This window comes from Podarcis bocagei, assembly GCF_964188305.1.
Source record: "Podarcis bocagei genome assembly, chromosome: 2".
Classification (NCBI taxonomy): domain Eukaryota; kingdom Metazoa; phylum Chordata; class Lepidosauria; order Squamata; family Lacertidae; genus Podarcis; species Podarcis bocagei.
Window position 1 is genome coordinate 75770513 of NC_138126.1, and position 25034 is coordinate 75795546.

Below are 25034 nucleotides of genomic sequence, written 5' to 3' on the forward strand. Positions count from 1 at the left end.
TTTCCCAAAGCCTAGTTAGTACTTTCCTAGGTTTGAAAAGGAAATGGGGGAGGCTGTTGAACCCTTTCTTGGCCAGCTTTGGGTAGGAAGCAAGGGCTAAGGGGGCATTAAATTTTGGCCTTGCTTCCCCCCACCCACACACACAAGGTAATGTGAGGCCCATGAGTTCTGTATCATAGTACTTTTGTGGCCCACTTTGTATGAACCATACCACTATTTTTTTGTCTCACTCTAACAATCCTCATGGGGTTTGAGATAATGCTATATACAACACCCAGAACTCCTTGCAGAAAATGCTGGATACAAACTATTGCAAACAAAACAAAATAATAAATTGCCGTTTTTACGTTTTGTGTTTTTTTCCACAGCAGTGCAGGAGCTGTCACATGATACTGAAGGAGGGAATATTGCATGAACCACCCATTAATCTCAAAGCCATACTGAAAAAAAAGTAAAACAATAAAAAGAAAAGAAAATTAAGTGATTCAAGCTGCTGAGGGTAGCTCTGAGGTACTTTATTAGGGCAACCATATCCAGGCTAACCATACTTAGTTCTGCTCTCAGTACAAGGATTAAGAGCCAGAGGGGGATATGGGGGAATGTGTTAGAAGGCAACAAAAAGATGGAAGGGACAAAGCTCATTCTCTACAACACAGCTTTCAACTTCTTTTGAAGCTTCCACTGGCATAGGACTGGATCCAGACTCTGCCTTACATGAACAGAAGGACCCCTTATAATCCAGCAGAAGAATCCTGTTTTGTTTTCCCTCCTCCACTGCAGTTTCTTATAACACCCTCCTCCAGGTGTTTGAGAGGCATAGGAAAGTTGGCATAAAATCACCTCCCCTGCCACCTTTCTGTCAATGGGGCATGCGAACTGGAACTTCACTAAAGGAATGCTACTGCCAGCAAGAGCAAGCTCTGAATCCGACCCATTGAGCAGTACAGGCAGGTTTGTTTTTGCATTATTTGTTCGGATCTCAAGATTTCTATTTTGTACTGCAGGGTGCAGGGTCTACTGCAGCCACAAAACAAACTCATTCTGAAGATTCTTCAACCATCTCCATATACAGAAGCTCATACTGACTTTTGGCTTGGTACCAGTTGTATGTGACATTCACAACGAGCACAGTATTTGCAACTAGCTTGACCCTGTAGCATCCTGGTGTACATCCCATGCCCTCAAGTTAGCTGAAGGTTCCCTTTTGAGTTCCAGTAGATTGTACAGTCATTGTGGTTATTATTAGGTTTAGTGACTGTTGGAACTTTACCATGTTAAAAACTGGATTTTGCCATTTTTCATTGTTATCAGCACTAAACACTGCACTCCAAAAAGGGTGATATCCCCACCCCCACTTTCATTCTACTGTACTAGTTTTTGTAGATTCACATATCAGTTTGTGCCCTAAGCTGTAACTCCTGTATTCTCTCTCATGGATGCAGTTGTGCTTCAGTGTCAATCATGAATTTTATTGGTGTTTCCTTAAGTCCCTTTGTAACACAGGCCCCCATTCTTTCCCATGAATTGAAGGCTGAGAACATTCTTGTATCATTATTGTGAAATCTTTTTTGTTGTTGTTGTCTTGCATATGTTCACTGTACTTCCTCTGCTCCTTTGTCAATTTAGACAGCAAGCTCATGAAAATTGATTTACTTTGTGGCAATTCATGCATATTTTTCCTACTGCTGGCGTCTGACACAGCTCTCCCTTTGCATGCTACGGTGTACATCTGCAAGCCTCCAGAATATTTTAGTACAGTCTGTGTGGCAAAATTCTCAACTGCATCCTTATCTCTTTGTTGCATCATATCCACATTTTTGACAGTTAGCAGCAAGCATTTCTATTAGTTCTTGAGATATCTCATATGTTCTAGATAACTAGAAGTCTTTATAGTATTACACAGTCCTGCAGATTGAGTTTTTCCTTTATTTCTTTTGAGATTTATCGCAGGAGGATTCTGGTACTTCCTAGTTTATTGCCTGGGATGTTTTCCTCTGCAATAATATATTTTAGGAACCTGCTCTTTCAATGGAAGTATAACCCCATCCACAACACGGCATCTGCTTAATTCTCACACCCTAGAACCACCAACCCACAGAACTTCCATCTTCTTGGGATTCAGCTTCAATTTATTTACAGGAGGCACACTTGCCACTAGATTCCATGCCCTGCCTATATTCCTGATTTTTTGCCAGATACATTGATAAACTTTTATCATGAACATTGATAACACTTTATTAATAGTAATAACGCATCCCATTCTTATCTTGTAAAGATAAGCTCCAACAGCTCCTTCCACCTTACCCAGTTATGTGCTGTGTTTTCAGTTTCAAAGTTCATAGGTGACAAATCTTCTATATTGCTCTGTAAGGGTTATGAGATATCCCACTCTGAAATCAAATATGGTCTGCTGAACCTTTTAAAAGAATTAAGGCTCCACATTGGAGCTTGTTAAACTCATCTTTCTTGTGTACTAATGAGGGATGCTGAACTTTGCCTGAGCCAAGAGATCAGGAGGAAGGGGAAAAGTCAAAAAGGTAAAATGAATAAATTAGTTAATTCACTATACACAAATTCAACACACGGATTCTTACATAAATATTAATCAAAAGCCTCCAAATTGCTGAGCATCTCCACATTTGGATCTCAGCTATATGTAAGTGCCAACTTCTATGACTAGTTTTAACATACGAAAGCACATTGTAGTATACAATAAAAATGCATTCACACATATTATACATAAACATATATGCAGAGAACATTCTTCATATCACTAGTGAGGAACCTCAGGCTAAAATGCTTCCTCATTTCTTTCATCCACAATTCCTCCCCTTTCACAGAAGCATGAAGACTGAGGAAGCAATGACACTTCCAATGCAGGAAATCCAGAGCTAGCATATCCACAAAAACTGACTGCCCAGCTTCTTCCTGAAGAACGCCAAGCAGTCCTTTGAGTATTTACTTCTATCATTTGCAATTGTTCCAGTTGTATGCAAACCATGGTTTGACAAAATGACAAAATGTTGTCTTTTCTCAACCGAGATCATATGGAATGGAGGGTAGAGGGAAAGATCAGATGTTTCTCACTACTTGTTCACGTACACTGCACACCATGATTTGATACTGCATCTGAATCGTCACAAAGAGAAGATTCTCTCTCTTTTCACTAATTGCAGCCCTTATTCTGACAGGATGATTTGAGTCTTAGCTAAAACTTAATGACAGAAAACTTCTCAGCAAACTACTGAACATTTAAATATACTGTAAAATAGTAATTGTTAAGATCTTACAGTATTTAATCCTAAACATGCCTACAGAAACACGGTACTGTATAGCCTTTGGCATCTCCCACTAGCAGGTTTTACAGATACTGTACAGTATAATTACATGCTGTTGCTACTATATACCAGGTGTAAAATATAGGGCATATCCAGCCCTAGGTTTTGTCTATGGCCTTCAGCCTATGGTGCTGTGTGGGAATTTACCTAGCATAATTTTTTAAGAACAGAAGCCCAGGATAAGGTTTTTCGAGAATAAAGGCCTTGGGAGGGTTGATATGGCTTAAAGACCCTGCTTTGATTGTCCCTGGTCATTATAGACCTTTGGGCTCAGAAGAACTAGTGTGATTCTCGAAAACGGACATAACTTACCCAGTCTGTCCTTCAGAAAATTTGAAGATGCTATATACCCAGGTTATATCCAAAAGGAACCTTTATCAAAATACTCTTAGGCTGCAAACAATGAAAGGAAACAAGATTCCAAAAGGGCATTCAACCCATTTTGGAGGTAACTTCCACTCAAGCCAGGCAGCTGTGGGGAACCTTCAACTAAAGGTAAACCAGAGGAAGAGGATTTGAAGGGAGAGGCTGCTTGCCAAGACCATTTGCAGGTGTTAAAAGTGGAAGGACATCTGTTTCCAATGTTTACTAGCACACTGGCATCAGCAAGACTGAGAGGGTGCCAGCACTACAGTCCTCAGGTGGAGGAAGAGGGAATTTCTGGTTATAGAAGGTGGGGTGTGTGGCTCTAATCTATTAGCAATCTAAATGATGCTGACGTATCATTTCAACTAGATAAAAGAGCATGTACGTTCCAAAGCAATTCAACACGATTTAGAGGCAAAAAATATTTTAGGACTGTATGGAAAATCAGAAAGAATATAATGTTTTTAAGTGTTTACTTCCCCTTTGCTTAATTTGCAGAGGCTGGAACCTATCTGATTTCCTTTACTTCCTGCTGAGGCCCACTTCTAAAAATAGTTCTTAATATTTTTTTTTTTGCTGGAAATGTAGTAACCACATTGAAGGCTATGAAAATAAGTTTACTTCAGCACTTCAGGACCCTGGTCATAACTACTCTAAGAAAGCAAATTGCTCTTCTTGTACTACCACAAGTTCTGCATAGTTGCAAAGGGCTCCTAGTAAGCCCCTTGGTTGTACAAAATATTTAATATTCATTGATTACATGATTAAAGTCACCCAGAGAAACCTGCAAAATGTTTTTCACTTAGAAATCAGATTTAGACAAGCAATTTATTAAGGAATATAAAACAGGCACAAAATTCTGGTTTCATTATGCTTTTAAAAAACCCAGTAGTTGATAACAAGAAATAGAAACCTAAAGACATGCTGAAAACTTGCTTCCTTTAAGCAATAAGCTTGGGATTGCACTAGGCCTTATCTACTGCAGTTGCATCCATCTTTTGGAGTCAGGATGCAGGATGCAGGTAAAAGCCACATCAGTAATGTTTTTATAAAAAAAACACTACTGTTATTAAGTCCCAATAAAAGCCTGCTGGACTAAGAGAGTTTTCAACTGATGCCAAACTCTGAGTCAATGTCATTCATATATCTCGGGGGGGGGGGGGGGTGTTCCATAGGCAGGGTGCCACTGCAGAGTAAGCAGTCTCACTGGTTGTCACAGTAATACCTCTTGGTGGGCCTCGCCCATCCATCCTATTACCAATTCTGTTTTAATCAATTTGGCATAACATAATGCCTCCGATTTCCCAATATGAGTTCGGGCCATTACCAAATGTGACATTTTCTTCATGACTTTTGTAACGTGTGTGTAGTTTGTCATGTTGACATGGCAATCTACAAGAGGTCTGAATCTCTTTGGGACCTTTGGACCAAAAATTATGGTATCTAACCAAACCATAGTAACAACAATAAAAAACAATATTTTTACAATGCAAACATTGAGAACAAACAGAAGAACCACTTGGCAACAAATGTTTAAAGTGGGGCACTGGTGGCAGTTTTTTCATACAGCCTGTTCTTGATTTCCGAAAAGGTCTGAAACAAGCTAAATCGTTTACTAATTATGTGTTATGTACTACAGAAGTTCCAAGTATTTTGCATGTCTTAAGCAGATTTAGTGCTTTAAATTGATCACCTTAATTGGAAGAAAGCATTTTGTTCAGAACCCTATCCAGAGAATTTTAAACTGAAACCTATGATGAGAGGCACATGTATACTTTCTGGCTGAGATTCTGGTCTTAATCCAGTCTGTTCCGTAGAATTAAACCCTAAACCAGGGTTCACCAAACTTTTTCAGCGGGGGCCGGTCCACTGTCCCTCAAACCTTGTGGGGGGCCGGACTATATTTTGAAGAAGAAAAATGAACGAATTCCTATGCCCCACAAATAACCCAGAGATGCATTTTAAATAAAAGGACACATTCTACTCATATAAAAACACACTGATTCATGGACCATCCGCAGGCTGGATTTAGAAGGCAATTGGGCCAGATCCGGCCCCCGGGCCTTAGTTTGCCTAGAATATTTGCATTCTCAACAGCCTACTACTACTTTCACTTTAAGAAGGACAAAACAACTTTGTCAGGGCAGCTCACAAGTGCTTCCCCAGTACCACCTTAGATTTAGGCAGCTGGTTAGCACAGAACTGGCATAGTGTTAATAAATCCAGATTCCCTCATAAAAGGACTAAATTCTATCCCAGTTTATATGTGATTTTCTACAGACCACCAAAATCTATTATTTCTTTTTCTAAACTGGTAATGCTGTTTCACTATAATAAGAACTCTCTCATGACTTTTTCAGAAGTGCTGATGGGTCTAACCAGCCTAACAAGCTGGTTCTTGCAAAAAGTGACTAGCTTTTAGGTACAAGGATGTATACGTAAAATGAGCCCAGCTCCAATTATCAGTTGTAGTACTGTGTTGTGTTCCCTACATATAAAAGTGGAATATTGTTTATTAAAAACCACCTAACCTTCACCAACAGATATTTGAAAACAGCTATTTTGTTTATAGCACAGATTCACAAAACTTTCCATAAAAGAGTAAGAAAAATGATTTTATTTTCATTCCTTACATCCTTAAAAAAAAATCCTGACGGATAATTCTAAAAGCTTCTCTAAAGATACTCAATTCCCACTAATCAGGTTTTGACTGGAACACAAGTTACTTTTTCCAGTTAAAGACTCTGAACTACAAACCTACCCTGCCTATCAGCCTCATAGCAAGAGATACCTAATTTAATAAATTGCCTGAGAAAAAGACAGTGGGATATTAAGAAATATGGAATTAAAGTATTTTTTTAACTGTGCTGTAAGAAGGCAAGTGCCGTGTTCAACATCTTCTACATTTAATCTGTATCTCACTTTCCTACAGATGTGGATAATAAGCGCTCATTCAAGTACAGTTAGTAAAAATAAATAAATGTAAAATCATAAACGTTAGAATTCCAAATTATTTTTTAAAAAATCAATCACAAAACTAAAATCATATTACACTGTCAATCCCCACAGGGCTATCAGAATAAAAGACTACCAGCTTGGGTAAACGTTCTACAGTACCACTGCCACAGCTAAGAAAACCCTGCTAATTACTTTTGAATTGAAAGAGCTTTTGCTGTTCTCTCACAAAGGTAATGTCAGAAGGGGGCCTAAGTCCAGTCCTATGCTGTGATGTGCAGAAAATGAGCCACCAGGAAACCCCTTCTTCTGATCCTAAGAACTCACCCTCAGTTGGCATGGGTAAGCATACACATAGTATACTCAAAGCTATCTGCCCACAAAAGAGAGAGTGACCAAAAATCTACATGATGGCTTTTATTTATTACAATAATGTAGCAGGGCACTCTTCACAAATGAAGGGATAAATGGAAGTCAACAAATTTCAGCCTTGAATACCAAACCCTTATGTAAATACTACCCAATTGGAGACACAATTGAACACAATAATGAGGACTAAAATGTGCTTTCAAAACCAAAGTTATATTTCTTTTAAACCAAAAGCTGAGAATTTCAGAAGTGGACCATCTGACAGTTCCCACCACACTAAGCACAAAACTATGTGCTTATAGACAACTACCAGCCCACAGTCTAATTATTTCAGTACGGGGTGGGGTGAGAATCAGTTCTACTTGTTATGAAGTCCCTGTTTCTCTGGGAAGTATACAGTGCCTTTGAGTCAGTTATTCAATATACAGTATTATAGGCAGAAGCAAAGCTTCTCTTACTTTAACAATCACTTATTGTCCTAATACGATGACAATGTTTGTCACTAAGCTATGCTATAACTGGTCAACACCTCACTCCCCATTAGTGATTGGCTGACCTACTGAGCAATGATGCATCCTAAAGATTGCTTTAACTATGTAGACAGGTATCAAATAGCTCCATCAAGACTATTACCTTCATAACACAGGGAAGTGTAATCATTAAAGCATCTTTAATTCTAAAGCTTTCTTTTTCATGACATATGGGATGAAGGATAGCAAAGCTCCATTATAAGCATATATTCCATATAGAAAATAGGTTCACGATAGCTACTGAAATGTACAAATACATATAGAACCCAAAACATCCGTCATACAGTTATGCAAAGGAAAGTCTTCCAAGGGATGTGCCCTATAATTCAGGACATCCTGACTCACTGGCTCAAATTTGCCAGCTGACTTTTATGACCTCTAGAACGGGAAGCCCTAACACAGGATTTGTCACAAACAAAACAGGATGCAAGTGATAAAATATACCATCATCCCTACCTCACAATTGAGAAGAAAAAAACTTTTATATTAAAGGAGGCCAAAATTCAACTGAACACATTTTCACGTTGATTTTTAACCACACATTTGTAAATGCTCAAAACTATTTGGGGAGATAGGTTTTTCTGGAAATAACAGATGATTTATTTTAAAAGTAAATTATAAAAGTTGCTTAATTAATATAGGTCATGGAGGGAAACAATTAGCTAAGACTAACTCCTTAGTGCACCTAAAAGATTTAAGCATGGAAGTTATTGGACCCATGAAAAAAAAACCTCTACTTCAAAATACCAGTTATTTCTGGAAACAAGAAGCAGATGTTTTCCTCTGTTTGGCTCAGCTGTGCAACAGCACAACAGGCCTTTTGTTATGCTGTCAGCAAGAATTGTATTACAGCCTTTTTTATAGCGTTCATCACTAGGGAATCTGGGTGCATGGTACACTTTGCATATTAAAAAAGAATTCATAATAATGGCATAAACAGAAAACAACAGTTGCAACCAGAGCAACTTTGTTAGTAGTCTTCCATGATTTTAAATAATGGCAGAAAGAGGAATTAGTCCTTCAAAAGAAAGAACCATGCAATAATCCACCAAAAAGGTATTTTAACAGGATGTGACAAAATAATTTCCAAAAAATCAGAAAAGCTGTAACTCTGCTTTTTTGCAACAGAAAAGTAATTTCAAAGGCAGTGTGCAACCAAAAGAGAAAGCCTAGCTGACATGTATTTATGTTCCCCATTCTCATCTACTGTATACAGTATTATTTGAAATAGTAAAATAAAATTACATATTTTTAGAAGAAAGTAGCAAACAGTGGGAAGAATTCAGTGTTGCACTATTCGGATAGTCCTCTCCATCTCCCCTCTCCTCCCCCGGCATGTTATTTGGGGGGGCTGTCCCAACCCCTCAGATCTAAATTGGGAAGTGTGGGGAACACACAGGAGGAAGCCTCATTGCACTAGCAGGATTTGTTGCACTAGCTCCTGCTGGCACAACTGTTTAGCTGAATACAGCCCCGTGTTTGTTTTCAATTTGGTTTGTTGTAAATAAAGAGAAATGCATCCCATTACTTTTCCAGAGTTCTGTATCAGAAAATCCAAACCTCGGAACTCATCACTACAAAATTGAAGAAGCGAATACCCACTGATGCTTTTCTGTTGCGAAGGAAAATAAGGATGATCAATAAATACTTCTTAACATTCTATTTTTTTCTGGACACCTTCTTAATAAACATTAGTCATAATACACCAAAGTTAATTGTAAATGTGCATGCATTTTTTGTTAATTTTCATTCAATCAGTCCCAGTGCCAAATTAAGTACTACTTTTACAACTTCACCATGCTCAAGTAGTAGCACATATCTTGTCAAGGGTAGAAGGCACTCTACTGTAATACAAATTAATGAAAAAGTGTAAAATGCAGATTGTGTGTACGGAGCGGGTCTAGATTCTAGTTCTTCCTCACAGTTAGTATTATATGATCAGCATTATCAATGCCAACAGTGATGAAAGAGCCTCTCCTCTACATCTACATTTGGTGTACCCTGCAGACAGGGGAATCTAACAGTGCAATACTAGCCATATTTACTCTGAGGTATACAGAACTCACTCCCTAATAAGCATAGTTAGGATTGCTGTCCATGTCTCTTACAGCACAAGTCTATTCATCCACAGATATAAGCCATATTAAGTTTAATAGGACTAACTCCAGGGTAAGCGTGTAGAGGATCACAACCTGATCCTCTGCCCTCACAGAATAAATAAATCTCCTTACAGCATTTTGAATACTGTTAATATATTTGTATTGTAAAAAATATGTTATCAATCATTATATTAAACTGTGTATTATTTGAATAAAACTGAGCCAAAAATAGCCCCAATGTTACCTGCCATTAGACCTGTTTTCATATTTTAGTGAAATACAGTGAAGTTGCAGGTAATTTCAGGCCCTGCTTTCCATGCTGCCAGTGTACTTTATGAATAAAAATATTTCAAAAGATTTTCTACAAAATTGGCCTCAAGCAATAAAACATTGTCTTAAGTAGCCCAAAAATTTGCAGAGATTACAAGGTAGGCACTTCAAAGCACTTCAGTATAGGGACATATAGGCCTTCATTAGTTTAAGAACTTATCTACTATTACCCCCATCCCCCCAAAAATGCTCCAATGATATTTTAAAGATAAATATCACTCTTGCGGTAATTTCACACACATTCATGAAGTTTTCCATCTCTTTAAACATGAGCCAACATGTTAGCATATATGTTTTGCATATTGCACAGTTAAGAATTGGAACTCTACCAGAAAAACAAGAACTTGCTCCTGAAGAAAAAATAATAATATGTAACACCTAGATGAATTTTAGTATCACACCTTAAACCCTAAAGTAGACTAAACAATCATAATAGTTTCAATTTTAATAGGTTAAAGCAAGGTTAACTTATACCAACAGCAGTGCTTCTACTAGTAATGCATCTATCACTGATAATTATCACCTTAATTTGGGTAGAGACCTATGCATGAATGTGTTTAATTTACCCAATAGATTTTATGACAGTTATTACAAATAAAATTCCTAACTACATAATTACAAAAGGGATAACTGAAATGTCACAGATATTATTCCTATTATTACACAATCTGTTATTATTTGAAGTTAAAACAGTGGTAAAACTTGCCAAGGTATCTACCTATTTATCTGGCTTGTTTGTTTTTTAATGTGCCAGTTTCCCACCTATCAATCACATAATGCTGAAGGGCAGAGGTAGCTCACATAGTGTCCTCCCAAAGTTGCTGGACTACAACTCCAATCATAAGAGAAACATGAGAAAAGCTGTGCTGGGCCAGGCCAGTGACCAAATAGCTGCCAAATCAACACACTCTTCCACCCAACCTCAGAGCTGGTGAAGGGACACAGATCACAACAAAGCTGTCAAGACAATCCTTACCCACCTTTACAGCTTCAAAGTTGGGAGAAAGGCTTGTTACATGACAAAGCGCAGTGCCATACCCATCTTGTTAAATGTAACTGTTGAAGGCCAGCTAACCATCTTTCAAATATTAATGTTAGTTTGACCTCAGAAGCATGCACTACCAATTCAGTTCTCTTACTCCAGGCAAACTATACACAGAATTACAATATATCATCAAAGAGATCATAGTTTTAACTAAATATCCAATTTTATTGCTAAGAATGCTTATTGTAAGAATGCTTATTTTCTAAAGAAAATAAAGAAATGATTTGCTTCCGTTTTGCATGATAGCCCTAAGGTCTGTGTACTGGCTAAGATTCAAAGACCAAACTTCAAACTAAGGAACTGAGCACACCCCAAAGAATCTTCCTTTTTTTATTTGAATGGCAGACTCCCATTTCCTTTTTTCATCAGTTTCAAAAGTGGTTTTCCATGAGGACTTCTATTTGAGAAACACAAGCCCAAACCTTCTTAGGAGTAGAAAACTGCCTATGTGTTTATTTGGATCTAAGCCACTCATATGTAGCCCATATAATAAAAGCTTATGGGCCTTTGCATAACATTAAATACGTATGTTTTCCTTCTCTTCCCTCAGTGTAGCTGCAGTCTTCAATTAACTGTGGTTTATTGCTGTATCTGTGGCTAATATTTAACTATGGTTTACAGAAACAACCAGAATCATAGGACACAGTTTAAAGTTGGCTTGTTTGAATAAGCCATGGTTAAGACCAACTATGGCTTGTTGGGGTTTAGATGTAACAAGTAACTGCAAGAAGTTTAAAATGGAAGTAAAAGCTGCCCATTGCATCACTGCAGTCATAACAGAGGGAAAAAAGGAAATACCATAATCCATGAGCCAGAAGCTATTTCATCCAACACTAAATCATTTCCACATCACACTAAACCAAGTGCAACACAAACAAGCTAGAAGGAGTTGCAGTGAGCTTTGGGCTCACACATTCCCCAGACCCTTCCCATTCAACTAGAAGGAGTTCAGAAGATTTTGCTTCCACTTTCTTTTCAAAGTACCGGTAGCTTGTTTAATTGCGGCTGCAATATGAGATAGAAAACTTTTGCTTCTATTTTAAGAAAGTTAATTATTATGACTGAACCTGGAGAAACTATAAACACCCTAAATCAGGCATCCCCAAACTCGGCCCTCCAGCTGTTTTGGGACTACAACTCCCATTATCCCTAGCTAACAGGATCAGTGGTCAGCGATGATGGGAATTGCAGTCCCAAACAGCTGGAGGGCCAAGTTTGGGTATGCCTGACCTAAACCATGCTGTATTTACACACACACACACACACACACACACACACACACACACACACACACATATATATATATATATATATATATATATATATATATATATATATAACACAATAATAGAGCAAGCCAACTTCAAGTCATGGTTTACAATCCTGGCTTGTTCCCCTAAACCAGCATGAGTCAATATTGTGTCCTCCAGATATTGTTCGACTACAATCCCATCATCTCTGTCTACTGGCTGGGACCAAATTGTAGTCCACAACATCTGGATGGCACCATTTTGGAAGAGATAAGAGACCAAGTATTTCTCTCTGTCAGATGTTAGGCTCTATTTAGATATTCACTATTTTGATACTCACCCCACTGGTGTACTTCTATATTCACAAAAGGAAAGCTCTATAAGAGAAGAGTCACTACTATATATGTAGCATATTTTCATTTCCACAGGTATGTGGTAGCTTATTGCCTAGTTGAGGGAGATATTGAATAAGGAAACTTGAACAGAAGATGCTGAAGGAACTTTTATTTATTAAATCTTTTGACTACATTTGGCAGTACACCATTGGTTTTATTTGTCTAAAAGCAGCAAATACAACAGTTCTTGTTACCAACCTACATAAAACCAAGCCTGAAATTCCTTTCAGGTCAATCAGCAAGGAGGAAGAAATGACTGAAAAATGGTCAAGCCTGAATTTTGATTATCACCAACAAGTTTACATATGTGAAGTTATCACTTTGCATTGGAATTACTTTAATTATTCCAACACAGACCTGAACGGAAGAATATATAGATTTATCATTTTATACCACCACTACATTTTAGCACTTAAGTACCTGAACTGTTTCTAGCTTCAAGTTACCACTTACTTAAATACAGAGTTTCAGTGATCTAAGTTTTGATTTAACAATGCATGTGTTCCACAAACTACCCAAAAGTAGTTAGTGACCCCAAGGTTCATATTCACCCCCCAGATATCTGCAAACATCTTTTGCTTATCTTTTATGGAACAGTGCAAGCTTTTTTTATTTCTAGCAGGTCTCTTTAGTTAGCTAACACCATTTTAGACAGATACAGCCTTTGGGTTTTCTGTTTTGGTTATAAACTTTCTTTTTTTAAAAAAAAAGAAGGGGGGATTGAATGGCAATCTCTGTAACTTGACTGCTGAATGCTCAAATATTCAGCAAGAAACTAAACAACACTAGCATCAGAAGTACTGGATTAATAAGAATCCAGTTGCATCTGTTGCTACTATCCAAATATGGTTAGCTCAATTTCCATCTCATCCCTTTAAAAGTAACAAGAAACAGTAAAGAAACATGCTCAGAACCTCATATACACATACTGGATAGAAATTAAAGATTATTCTTCTTAACCCTGGCTATCCTTCAACTGAATTGGGAAAGAAGCATTTCCCATCAATTAGTTAAATATCCACTGGGATCCAAGTGCATTTATCAGGAAGTGGATACAACTGAAGGATGGCAAACCAGGGATAAGGACAAAATTAAAAACCAGAACAATTTAAAAAACAACAACCAGTCTACCCTACAATCAATGATTCTTCCAAGTATGGTCTCCAAAAAAGCCAGTTCAGGAAACATAAAATGAAGTAATGTGAAGCCTAATTTCTTAGATCTGAATGTCAAAGAATTATAGAAAGACAAGATAGTGAGAAATGCACATGAGATTGATTAAGATTACTGGCAACGACTATTTTCTATGTCCTATTTCAACACATTTTCTAGAAGGCTCTTGTTCCAGGATTCTTTGCTAACCGAAGTAGCAACAGAGAACAGATGCTTCCCTGTCTCAAAAAGAGCCAACTGTAGCATGGTTATCTTCCCATAGTGCCCCCCTCTCTCAGCCACATATAATCACAGCAAGTATGATTCAAAAGACTCCATTCAGAACTTTTAACAAAAACATTCCCAGGCTGAGAATAAAATACAACAGCCTAACAACAATGGCCTTGCATAATTTACATTAAACCCCAAGTATTACTGGTTACAGATTAAGAGTTTTAATTACCACATCAGTGCTTAAGCATAACTACACTGCAACCCAATATCCACTACCCTAGGAATAAGTCCCATTAAACTCAATGGGACACTTCTGAGCAGACATGCGTACAACTACACATTAGATTTGTAAATTTCTACACACATGCTTTGTGAACAATTTATATGGGGATACAAAAAGTATTTTAAACTAGGTGTCTAGATACCCATTTTAATCTTGAAGATCTATGTTTGAAAAATAGGTATCATTCAACTTTTACTGAGACACATCAACAACATGCAGCCTAAGTTACTGTGTTTCTGAGACTAAGAAATTATGGTCTTAAGCACTGTAGCTTTTTAAAGTTCACAAAAGGCTACAGAAGAACTTTAAAGTGAAAAGGAGGGTATTCAACTCTCCTTTCTACAACTCTTGCAAAATTACCCAAAGTGTGTCACTGCATTTGTGTGTATAAGGAATGATTTCACACAAAACTATTTCCTACATGAACTGTATTCCTCTGGAAGAAATTTGTTGTTTGTCACTTCTTAGGAATGTACATATAGACATGTATTTCACCCATACTTATGTCACAATCATGAAAGAACAACCAATAGGCATTTCTACCAGTGTATCCCACACTGCAAAACAAACATGCGTGCTTTGTCACGTGTGATGATACAATCCCAAATTCCGTGAGCAGTCCTAGATGGAAGCAAAAGAGTGCTTATGTGAAGCAGCTCCAACATTTAGGCATAAAGAAACCAAGTGAAAAGTTTACAGAATAACATACCTCTTGAGTTCTTTCTGATGGCTTTTTCCGCAGTGCTTGTTTAATCCTGGGATCCACAAGAGATGTCATCCTATTACTCTTGTTATCCAGTTGCCCTAGTTCACAAAAGGTTTTTTCCCCCCAAGTCCAGCCAAACCTCCTTGTTACAACAATAATGGTCTTGAAGAGGTTGTGGTGGTTTTTTTTAAAGTAATTCCAGACAACGGGCAAATCTGAGGAACTGAAAGGTTTCACGAAGATCTCAGAACCTCCAATACATATTCCGCATCCCCAGAGAGGTCCAGCAGGGAAGAAAACATCCAGAGTTTCATCTCCTTCCAAGGTTTAGAAACTTTTTACAGCACGATCAAGGAATGAAAACAGTAGCCACTTCTCTTCCAGCAGGGATCTTGGGAGCGGGATCCAAGAAAAGACCTCATAACGCCACAAGGTTCAAAGGAGGAAAATGTTTTGGAAAAGAGAAAGAGGGGAGTGTTTGTGGTTTCTGGAAGGAAAAAATGTTTGGAAGTCGGGTGGCCAAATTCTCCTCCAGAATCCGCGCCAAGGGAGAGCCGCCGGTGGGGGGGGGGGGAGAGGGTCAGATTAAGCACATGGAGGGCTCGGGAAACCTGGCGAGAGGGTCAGTGGGGGGGGGAGGCATGGCCGAATCCAGGTGTTGGGAGGGGAGGGGGTGGCTCAGCCATGGGGAAGAGGGAGGGACGGAGCGGGGAAGGCGAGCCAACGGATTCCAGAAATATGGAGGGCGGGGATGAAGGGGGGTGTTAAATCCGATGGTGAAATTTTAGGAGAAGGAATGGGAGGAGGGGAAAAGGGGTTGTGGCTGGGACTCCGCTCGTAGAAACGGAAGCTTCGCTGCGACTTGCTAATTTGGGGCGGAGAATGAAATGGGGGGGGGGGAGTGAGAGAGAGAAGAAAAAAAGATGTGGGGAGGAGAGACGCTGGCTGACTGACCCGTGTGTGTGTGTGAAATTCTGTCACGCGAAGCAAGGAACTCCCGTGTCAGCAGGGCAACGGGGGGGCGGAGAGAAAGTGTCCGTTGAGGGTGTTGAAGCGACACAAACCGCTCTCCGTGGGGCGAGCAGGCACGTCGTCCGGCCGGGGGGTCCCGGGCTGGGTCCCCGTTCGCTCCCTTCCTCCCCTCAGCGGCGCGGTGCCCGCCCGGGGCTCCTCCAGGCTTCTCCCGCGGCTGCCCGACGAGCGCGCGGCGCAGGCGGCGGCTGCTTCATCCTCCACAGGCGGAGGGAGTCCGCTCGTCCTTTCCCTCGTTCTCCTCCTCCTCCTTCGGCTCGGGAGCGGGCGGGATACTTGCTGGGTTAGAAGTTACCGGCCAAAGTCTCCGGACTTTCTTCGGCCCGCCCGCTGCCTCTCGCTCACTCGCTCGCTCGCAGGGACGTGGCTGGCTTCGCGGTTCTCGTCCTCTCACACACTGCTCATCCTCTGCGCGGGCGGGGGTTGAGTCGCACAAGTTCAACCGGCGACTCAAAACTTCCTCCGCTGCTTCTCCTTCTAGAGAAACAAAATGAGAGATAACCCACCGTCATTCGCCGAAATAAAAATTGGGGATAAAGGCATCCCTTCTCACACTCGCCACAAAAAACGCACCCGAGCCAGGGAGTTTTTCAGAAGCCGCGAAGGCGGGCGCCTTACACGGAGTATCAATTAGCGGAGGGAGGAGGAGGAGAAGTATAAGACTTTCGACTTCAGAATGGGCTGGTGGGAAAGGCGGGGCATGATCTAGACCCCGCCCACAACCATTGCTCCTTCGTGGAATGGAGAATCATAGAAACTGAAAGGCTAGAGTAACACCATAGAGTTGGGACGTTACACACACACACCCTGGCTTCCGGTTCCATTTAGAATGTGGTAGCCGCGTAATATGTCTGCGTGGAAGCGAGCGGAGCACAGCCGCGCCTGCACTTGGTTGACCGCAGCTTTTGACTGAGGGAGCGGTGGCGGTGACAGTTAACCAGGATAACTCTTGCTGCGGAGCGTTGATAACTCATTCATAGCAACACCGTTGGCTGAATTTAGTGCACTTGAAATACCATTATTGTTGTTGTTGTATTTTTTTTAAAAATGCATATCGTCATAATACAAAACACCCACCTCAAAGTGCAATATGGAGATACCCCCTAAGGCAGGCGTGGCCAAACTTGGCCCGCCAGCTGTTTTGGGACTACAACTCCCATCATCCCTAGCTAACAGGATCAGTGGTCAGGGATGATGGGAACTGTAGTCCCAAAACAGCTGGAGGGCCAAGTTTAGCCAAGCCTGCTTAAGGCTATCTAGCAGGGTTGCTGTAAGCCACTACCTTGCTCCCTTAGTCCTCCTGTCTGCAATACGGGAATCCCTTAAAGAATATTGCAGTGCCTGGAGACAGATTGGTCTCTACAACGACAGTAGGCACTGTAGCCAGTGCTTTTTTTCTATAAAAAAAAATTAGGGATACTCTCATTTTGACTCAAGAAATGCACCATTGTATAGTTCAAATTGGAGAAAATAAATAAATGGACAAAAGTACAAAGATTCACAAAATGTTTAGGGGTATGCGTACCCCTGTGTCCCCCCAGAAAAAAGCACTGACTGTAACTCTCCAACCACTCCTGAAGGCACACTCCTCCATTCCCCCCACCCCCGAAACAGACGGATGCTAACAACAGCAGCAATATGGGGCTATTAACAGTGGCTGTGCGGCAGAGTTGTTGCAAACCACTATCAAAATGTGGGGGCACATTGCAGGGTTCTTGTAAGTAGCCTTTTCTCAGCACCATCCCTACCCCAAAAACGTAGCGTAGGAACAATGGCATTGCTGGGATGTGCAGATGTGAACAGTGATAAACTTACTCCTCGACCTCTGAAATGTTCGAATAATAGCATGACAGTGTTGTGGAAATATGAACAGTGGACTACAATGAAAGTTTGTTGTCATAAACTACTCTCAGCCGCAGCCTCCACCACCCTGCTTGCCCATCTCCAACAAGGCAAGAAGGCAAGGATATTTTAAAGCTTATTCTTCTTGTGAAGCAGAAAGCATTTACAGAGCAACTATTGGTGCTAAAAGTAATGACGAAATCTGGTTGTCAAACTATCGTTGTAGTCTGTCTATGTTCTCTTATAATGGCAATGGCACCCACCCACCTGAGACATGCTGGAACTGAGTTCCGACTGAAAAAGAGCCCTGCACGTATGGAACATGGTAGCATCATGATCAGCAGCCCACACTGGCCAACTCACCAGTGTGGAGTGTATTTTTGAAGTCTGGTAATAGATTGACCAGGCTCCTAAAAATAGGTTGTTAGCACGGCTGAGGAACATTAGTTCAGTTCCTGAGTTTTAAGAGGTTATATCATTATACAAGTAGTTCCAAGCAAAGAAAAGACATTTGGGAAAGATTGCTTGATAAAAAGAAATACGATTGCTACTTGCTTATTCTGGAATTAAGGAAAACCATACCAGAATAATTTCTTACAGATTGAAAAGTAAGCATCCTCTGTAATACAATGGTACCTCGGTTGTTGTATATCTTCATTGACAAACATTTCAGTTTTTGAACGCTGTAAACCTGGAAGTAAATGCTTCGGTTTTCAAACACGCCTCAGAAGTCAAACATGCCACGCGGCATCTGCTGAGTGCAAGATCCTGAGGCCCAGCTGTCAGCTACTGAGTTTTCAGTTTTTGAACGTTTCAGAACTCGAACTGTCTTCCAGAACGGATTATGTTTGAAAAGCAAAATACCACTGTATACTAAGGACACTTAACCTGTAAAACATATTTTTGAATAAGTATACAGTGTACCTCAGGTTAAGAACTTAATTCGTTCTGGAGGTCCGTTCTTAACCTGAAACTATTCTTAACCTGAGGTACCACTTTAGCTAATGGGGCCTCCCACTGCCACTGCATCGCCGTCGTGCAATTTCTGTTCTCATCCTGAAGCAAAGTTCTTAACCCCAGGTACTATTTCTGGGTTAGCGGAGTCTGTAACCTGAAGTGTTTGTAACCTGAAGCATCTGTAACCTGAGGTACCACTGTATTATACTTAGATTAAAACACACAGATGTACACACATACACACATTTGCCAGGCTTATGTAAGGTGCATTATTGTCTAGCCAATACACTTACAAACTGCTCATCCTCATAAGCAGGGTGTCTACAATTCACAAAATACTGGAATGTGGGAGTGAATAACAGGAGGTAAATGAATCACTCCTTAATGCCTCTGCTTCCTGCATATTTCCTCTGAATCACCCTGACAGGGCCATTGTTAAAAGGGGGGGGGCTGTTTGGGATATAGGTAGAACACTGATCTGACCCTAGCTAGTATAGCATAAACTATGGCCTCTATGTATGGAGAGGGCTCTGCAATCACAGAAAAATAAGTGACAGTAAAATATTTTTACTGATACTTTCTGATGCATATATTTGCCAGTGGTCCATCTTTCTAACATCAGCCTCATTAGCAGCAGCTCTTTAGTATGGGTTCTAGCAACAAAAGCCTCTTTCAGTCATGCCCTCTAATATTTCTGAGGAATAACAATGCAATGCCTACTCAGAAGTATGTCATATTGAGTTTGATGGGCCTTAAGCTCGGGTAAGTGTGAACAGGGTATAGGATTGTAGCCTATAAGCTTATACATGTGTTTTCCTTAATACAAGTGAGCTATAGGTCTTTTATACACATAAACATGAAGATCCAGAACATGGCATCGTATTTCATACAACTATTTTCAGTGACCAATTGCTAATGCACGATACATAAAACGTTTTTTCTTTCTTTCAAATTGACACTGAGTTGGGAAGAGAGTGACATGATGGAAATTTATGACTTTTAATTGTGGGATTTAACTCTAAAATCTAGAAAGCTGGATATGTAACCCAGCTGTACAAGTCAGAAACTGCTATCAGTTGTGTAACCAAAAGCAATTTTTTCTTACCTATCTTCCTTATTTTCTTACCTATCTTATCTTCTTCCTAGAGCACAATTATGTGAATGGCAGAAATTCTGGGGGAAATAAGAGTTGGAACAGAACCCTGAAAGTCTGGACAATGACTGGAATAACTATTTGTAAAATCAATTTGCTGCACTTTCAAAGTTGGAGTGCCAAAATTTCTTAGTGATGAATGAAAAGGTGGTGAAAGAGTATCATCCCTGTATTACTAAACATTCCTTTTGTTACAAATCTATTTACAGACAGCAGCTGATTCAACTCTTTCCCCATTTGTTTTTGTTGGGTGGTCTGATGTGGCGTTCCATTGACAACTCTGGAATGTTCACCAACTGTTAATGGACAGAAAGGTCATGAATGGCAAAACAGTGCTACACCGTATGAAATGTGATTCATCATTTAAGAAAGTAATCACAACAAGAGCAACAACTAGGGCAACTTGAAACATGACAAGAAGGCTACAGTCCTGAATAGAAGCAAACTCCCATTAGCATTTCACATGACATTACTAGGAAAATGTAAGGTGAAAATCCTAGATATGGGCATGAATCTTGCATGAAATGCCTGCACACTGCACTGCACATAGTCACACTGTTGCAGTTGCCATATTTCAAAAAGTAACATTCCTGAGCATTTTTAAGGAAACACACCCAAGATGTTGAATTGTTATTTTATTTTTGAAACCATACAACCATACATCTGGGTTTTCCCAGACATTTTGCCAATTTGGACATGTCAGGAAGTACTGTAAGCTGTAAGCACAGATTTCCACAAAACGTTTGATCACTATCATATCAACCAGAACTTGACAGAGATGGCAATGAGACTAAGAATGTTGAAGGAGCCCCAGGAACGCATGTTCCAACTATTTTAGTTCCATAATAGTAACAAATAATATTTGGTTCTCTGACTAAAATTATAACTGTGCAGTGCATTTTTATAAATGGAAATAAATCATTTTCTGTGAAATCTAAACATGTCAATTAAGAAGGAAGCACCACTGAATTTCAATGTGTTTTTCTCCCAGTTACTATATGCAGATTTACCTAGAAATAACTTTTTTCCTTTCTTTTTGCCAAGTGTCCGCTATTCAGAATATCAGCAGATCATTTCTATTCTCTACTGCCTGTAAAAAAAAAAAACCATCCGACCTAAACTCTGTAACTCTAAGTCTGAAACAATAATACAGGGCAATTCAGATACTATATTTTACTTTTGAAATGGTGCTGTTCTCTGTCATCCATTCTGAATTGTCTCTGAAGTGCTGGCTCCTAAGGTTTGACCATTCAGTGACTACAGTGAGGGTTAAACATGTAAAAGGCTGCATTTACATTGAAGTAAATGGGAGCTGCAAATGGCAAGCTACTTACTTAAAGAACGAATGAACTAATTTTTTTTCTGGCAAAAGGTGTCTATTGTTTTCACGACTTCTGCCCAGCTATTTGCAATTCAAAGTAGTTTATGATGTATCTGCAAGGCAAACTGGTTCGTGGACAGGTGGAGACACTGAAAACATATACGCCTCAATCCAGTCTGCAGTATGTATTTGCAAAAGCAGGCTTTAACATGCATAGCCCCAACTGGACAAGTAACCACAAGCACGTGAGCAAGTGGGTGCTGTGTAGGAACACTTCAAGCTATAAAAAGCCACACCCAGAAGCTGGGACCTAACTAAATTCAAAACTGCACATGCAATTCCAAGCACATAAAATTTATCATTTGGGAATCTTCCCCCACCCACATTAACATATATTACTATCATTAGCAACTTGCACTTTTCCCGCTTCACCAAACACCTTCCAGTTTGGAGAGTAAATCTCACACCTGGTTACTTTGGATGCTGGCCAATAATACCCTGCAACTATTATTGGATGCAATCCCATCATGATGTGGTTGCTGACAGTTTAAGAGCGTGCAACCTTCCTTCCTGCATTCCACCACCATTTCCTTCATATTTTTACTCTTCAGTCTTCAATGAAATGGTTAAGGGGGTTTTTGTTTTGTTTTTTGGGTGAAACAAAAAGAAAAAAGGAAAAAGGAAGAGTCATCTCAATATCACAGATGCATTAAAAGTTGCTGATCTTTAACCATTGTCAGAGCGGGGAAAGGATGGTCGGGTGTCAGTAAAACTGACAAGGCTTCCCTCTTCTACACGACCTTGTCAAGTGACAGGATGGCAAATGCCGATGAATGTAGAAAAAGTTCAGCAAGGAAGCTCCATTTCATAATGGAGACCATAGAAGCACTTCTGCAGAAGGAGGAATGGCTGGGTGGATTGGACACAAAACTCAGGCTTCTAATGCAGGGCTCTAAATACCCCGGCTTAACAAAAATACCTGATAAAGAAATGCTAGATTCTGGAGCCTGTGTTAATTAATTATAAATCAGCACATTCGCTTATTTTATATAGTATGCTTTGCTTTTGCTAATTTGGGGAAAATGGAAAGAGCTATGCGGCCCCCACAACCACTTCCTTCCCTCTTTCCTTTCCTCCCACTTCTGAGAATTTGCCAAGTGTTACTAGCATGCTTTAGTTTCAAGTCAGTCTTCACAATCCTGAGGGCTAGAAACTTCTCTCTATAAATGTATGCTGTGATCCTGTGTATACTAAATTGCTCACCCAAGACAAATTCTAGGCATTCAGTTGTAAGATAGCACAGCCCTGTTTATGCATGTCTCCTTCTTTCCAGGGCTAGATTTGCAGTTATGGTAAGCATATCATAGCACTGGACCTCATGTATTCCACTCCTCATTTCATTCTATGAGCAGGCATCCCATTGTTGCCTTGCAGATGGCCTCCTTCCTTCTCCTTGCATTGTTCTACAATCAATGGTATGGAAAGATATGTCGTATTCTTAACTATGTCTTGCAAGCATTCCTCATTATGAAAGACATCCTGCATCTGTTTTGATCTTTCAAGCTAACGGTTTGGGTTTCCTCTGCAGCATTGCAAAGCTCCAGCTGCCTTTCTCTTGACATTTTGAGAGCAGGCATATGGTCAAATGCCTGTCATCCATCATCATATGAAGCTGAGTAGCCATTCAAGTCAGCAGAACACCCACTTTTCCAATAGGAACATATAGAAAGCGGTCTAAAACCATTGGTCCATCTAGCTCAGTATTTTCAACACTGGTACAGTCTTTCTTACATGGAGATGCCAGATTGAATTTGGGACCTTTTGGAAGTGAAGCTACATCCCTTCCCCCATCTAACCTGGTTCTGGTTTGGCTGATCTGGTTTCAGTAAGCTTTCTCCTTCCTCCTAAAAAGGTAAAGGGACCTCTGACCATTAGGTCCAGTCGTGACCGACTCTGGGGTTGCAACGCTCATCTCACTTTATTGGCCGAGGGAGCCAGCGTACAGCTTCTGGGTCATGTGGCCAGCATGACTAAGCCGCTTCTGACAAACCAGAGCAGCGCATGGAAACGCCGTTTACCTTCCCACCAGAGCGGTACCTATTTATCTACTTGCACTTTGATGTGCTTTCGAACTGCTAGGTTGGCAGGAGCTGGGAGCTCACCCCGTCGCGGGGATTCGAACAGCCGACCCACAGCGCCACCCGCGTTCCTCCCTCCTCCTAGCAACTTGCTATAGCCTGAAATTGACTGGTTATTCCTATCTGCCCCCCCCCCCAATCTTGCCCATCCATTGATCTCTTTAAGGCTCTGATTGCAGTGCTGTTAGTGAGCATGCAAGCCTTCTTAGCTGCAGCATTCCCTCCCATGAGAGGCCTCTCTTGCTCCTCACCTGCTGAACTTGAGGAAGTTGATGAAAGGCTGATGGATATCAATTGATTTGCTCCCTCCTCCTAGGTAGCTCTTTGGCCCCGAGGTGGTTGCTTTTGTATTTCTTTTGTCGTCTTGTGCTTAGCTTTGTCTTGGTGTTGTTAAATGTGCATTTTCTTTCCTTGTACACTGCTTTGGGGTCCCTTAGGACCAAAAAGTAGACTAGGGCCCACTCAGCCATGAAGGGGCATCAAAAGACATCCCTCATACCATTGTCCATTTCCTCCCTGCTCTGTGTTAATAATGGCCAAACTCTAGGTAACATAAGGTTACCAGACGTCCCCGTTTCCCGGGGACAGTCCCCGGATTTGCAATTCAGACCCCTGACAAAATCCATCTATTTAGTAGGAAGTTGAAAAGTGTCCATGGATACATTGAAAAATATCTGGTAACCTTAAGGTAACACCATTTTGGACATGATACCATTTACCTGCTACTTTCTCTCCCCTCCTGTGTCAAGAACAGGCAAGCTGGATACAATGAATAAAATTTTAACGGCTTTTTAAAAAAATGTAAATTGCAGGCATGCAGAGTCTGATCCAGACTGGAATCCTGGCATGGTGTGTACAGGGTCTTTAGCCTTTTGTTCTCTCACAATCCAAATTGGAGGCCTCACACCTGTTGCTTGTTGCATTTTGGCTTCTTTTGGATCCAGATCAAGCTCCCTGTTTCTGCAATTTACTTCTTAAAAACTATTTGCAGAGTTGCTAACTGAATGAATGCCTTTGTTTTGGCCATAAATATGCTACAAAATTAATACATTGTGCAATTTAAACGTGCCATCACCTCTTACTGTTTTTATTTGTGAACAAACATCAGTCCTACTTCTACTTTAGAAACAGAAATCTGTCTAATGGCGCAATCCTAACCATGTCCACTTAGAAGTAAGTCCTGTTTAATTCAAAGGGGCTTAATCCCAAGTAAGAGGGTTGGGAATGCAGCCTAAATTGTTTTTAAATTAGATTGAAGAGTGGAAGGAACCGGGCATTTTTCATAACATGCAGGGTAATAATTCCCTGTTCTACTCTTGTCAGTCCTATTTGCATCCCGCTTATATTACAAAGAAAACAGGACCTCAGATATGATGATCAAACAAAAGCCGATCTGTGCACGAGGATCACAGGCTGCATCCTGGTAGGTACTGCACACATTATATTGTAATGGGCATGTGTGTTTCATGTCACCTTTGTATGTTTCACTTTCTTACAGCTCTATTTAGCATCAGCATCAGTTTACCTGCAGACACAGAA

At 40.2% G+C, this 25034-nt stretch overlaps 1 protein-coding gene across 6 annotated transcripts in view; it reads right to left on the minus strand.

Annotated features, from left to right (window-relative positions):
* The window catches only part of RAPGEF6 (Rap guanine nucleotide exchange factor 6), a 139235-nt gene extending 122219 nt beyond the window's left edge, over positions 1 to 17016 (minus strand). For 2 of the 6 annotated variants that reach the window (XM_081185477.1, XM_081185473.1), the window contains exon 1: positions 15056 to 17016. In XM_081185477.1, coding sequence (XP_081041603.1) covers positions 15056 to 15124 — 69 coding nt within the window. In that variant the 5' untranslated portion in view covers positions 15125 to 17016. The remainder of the gene's footprint in view (positions 1 to 15055) is intronic. The other 4 variants (XM_081185474.1, XM_081185480.1, XM_081185475.1 and 1 more) reach the window with 3 other exon arrangements.
* Positions 17017 to 25034: the final 8018 nt, after the last annotated feature.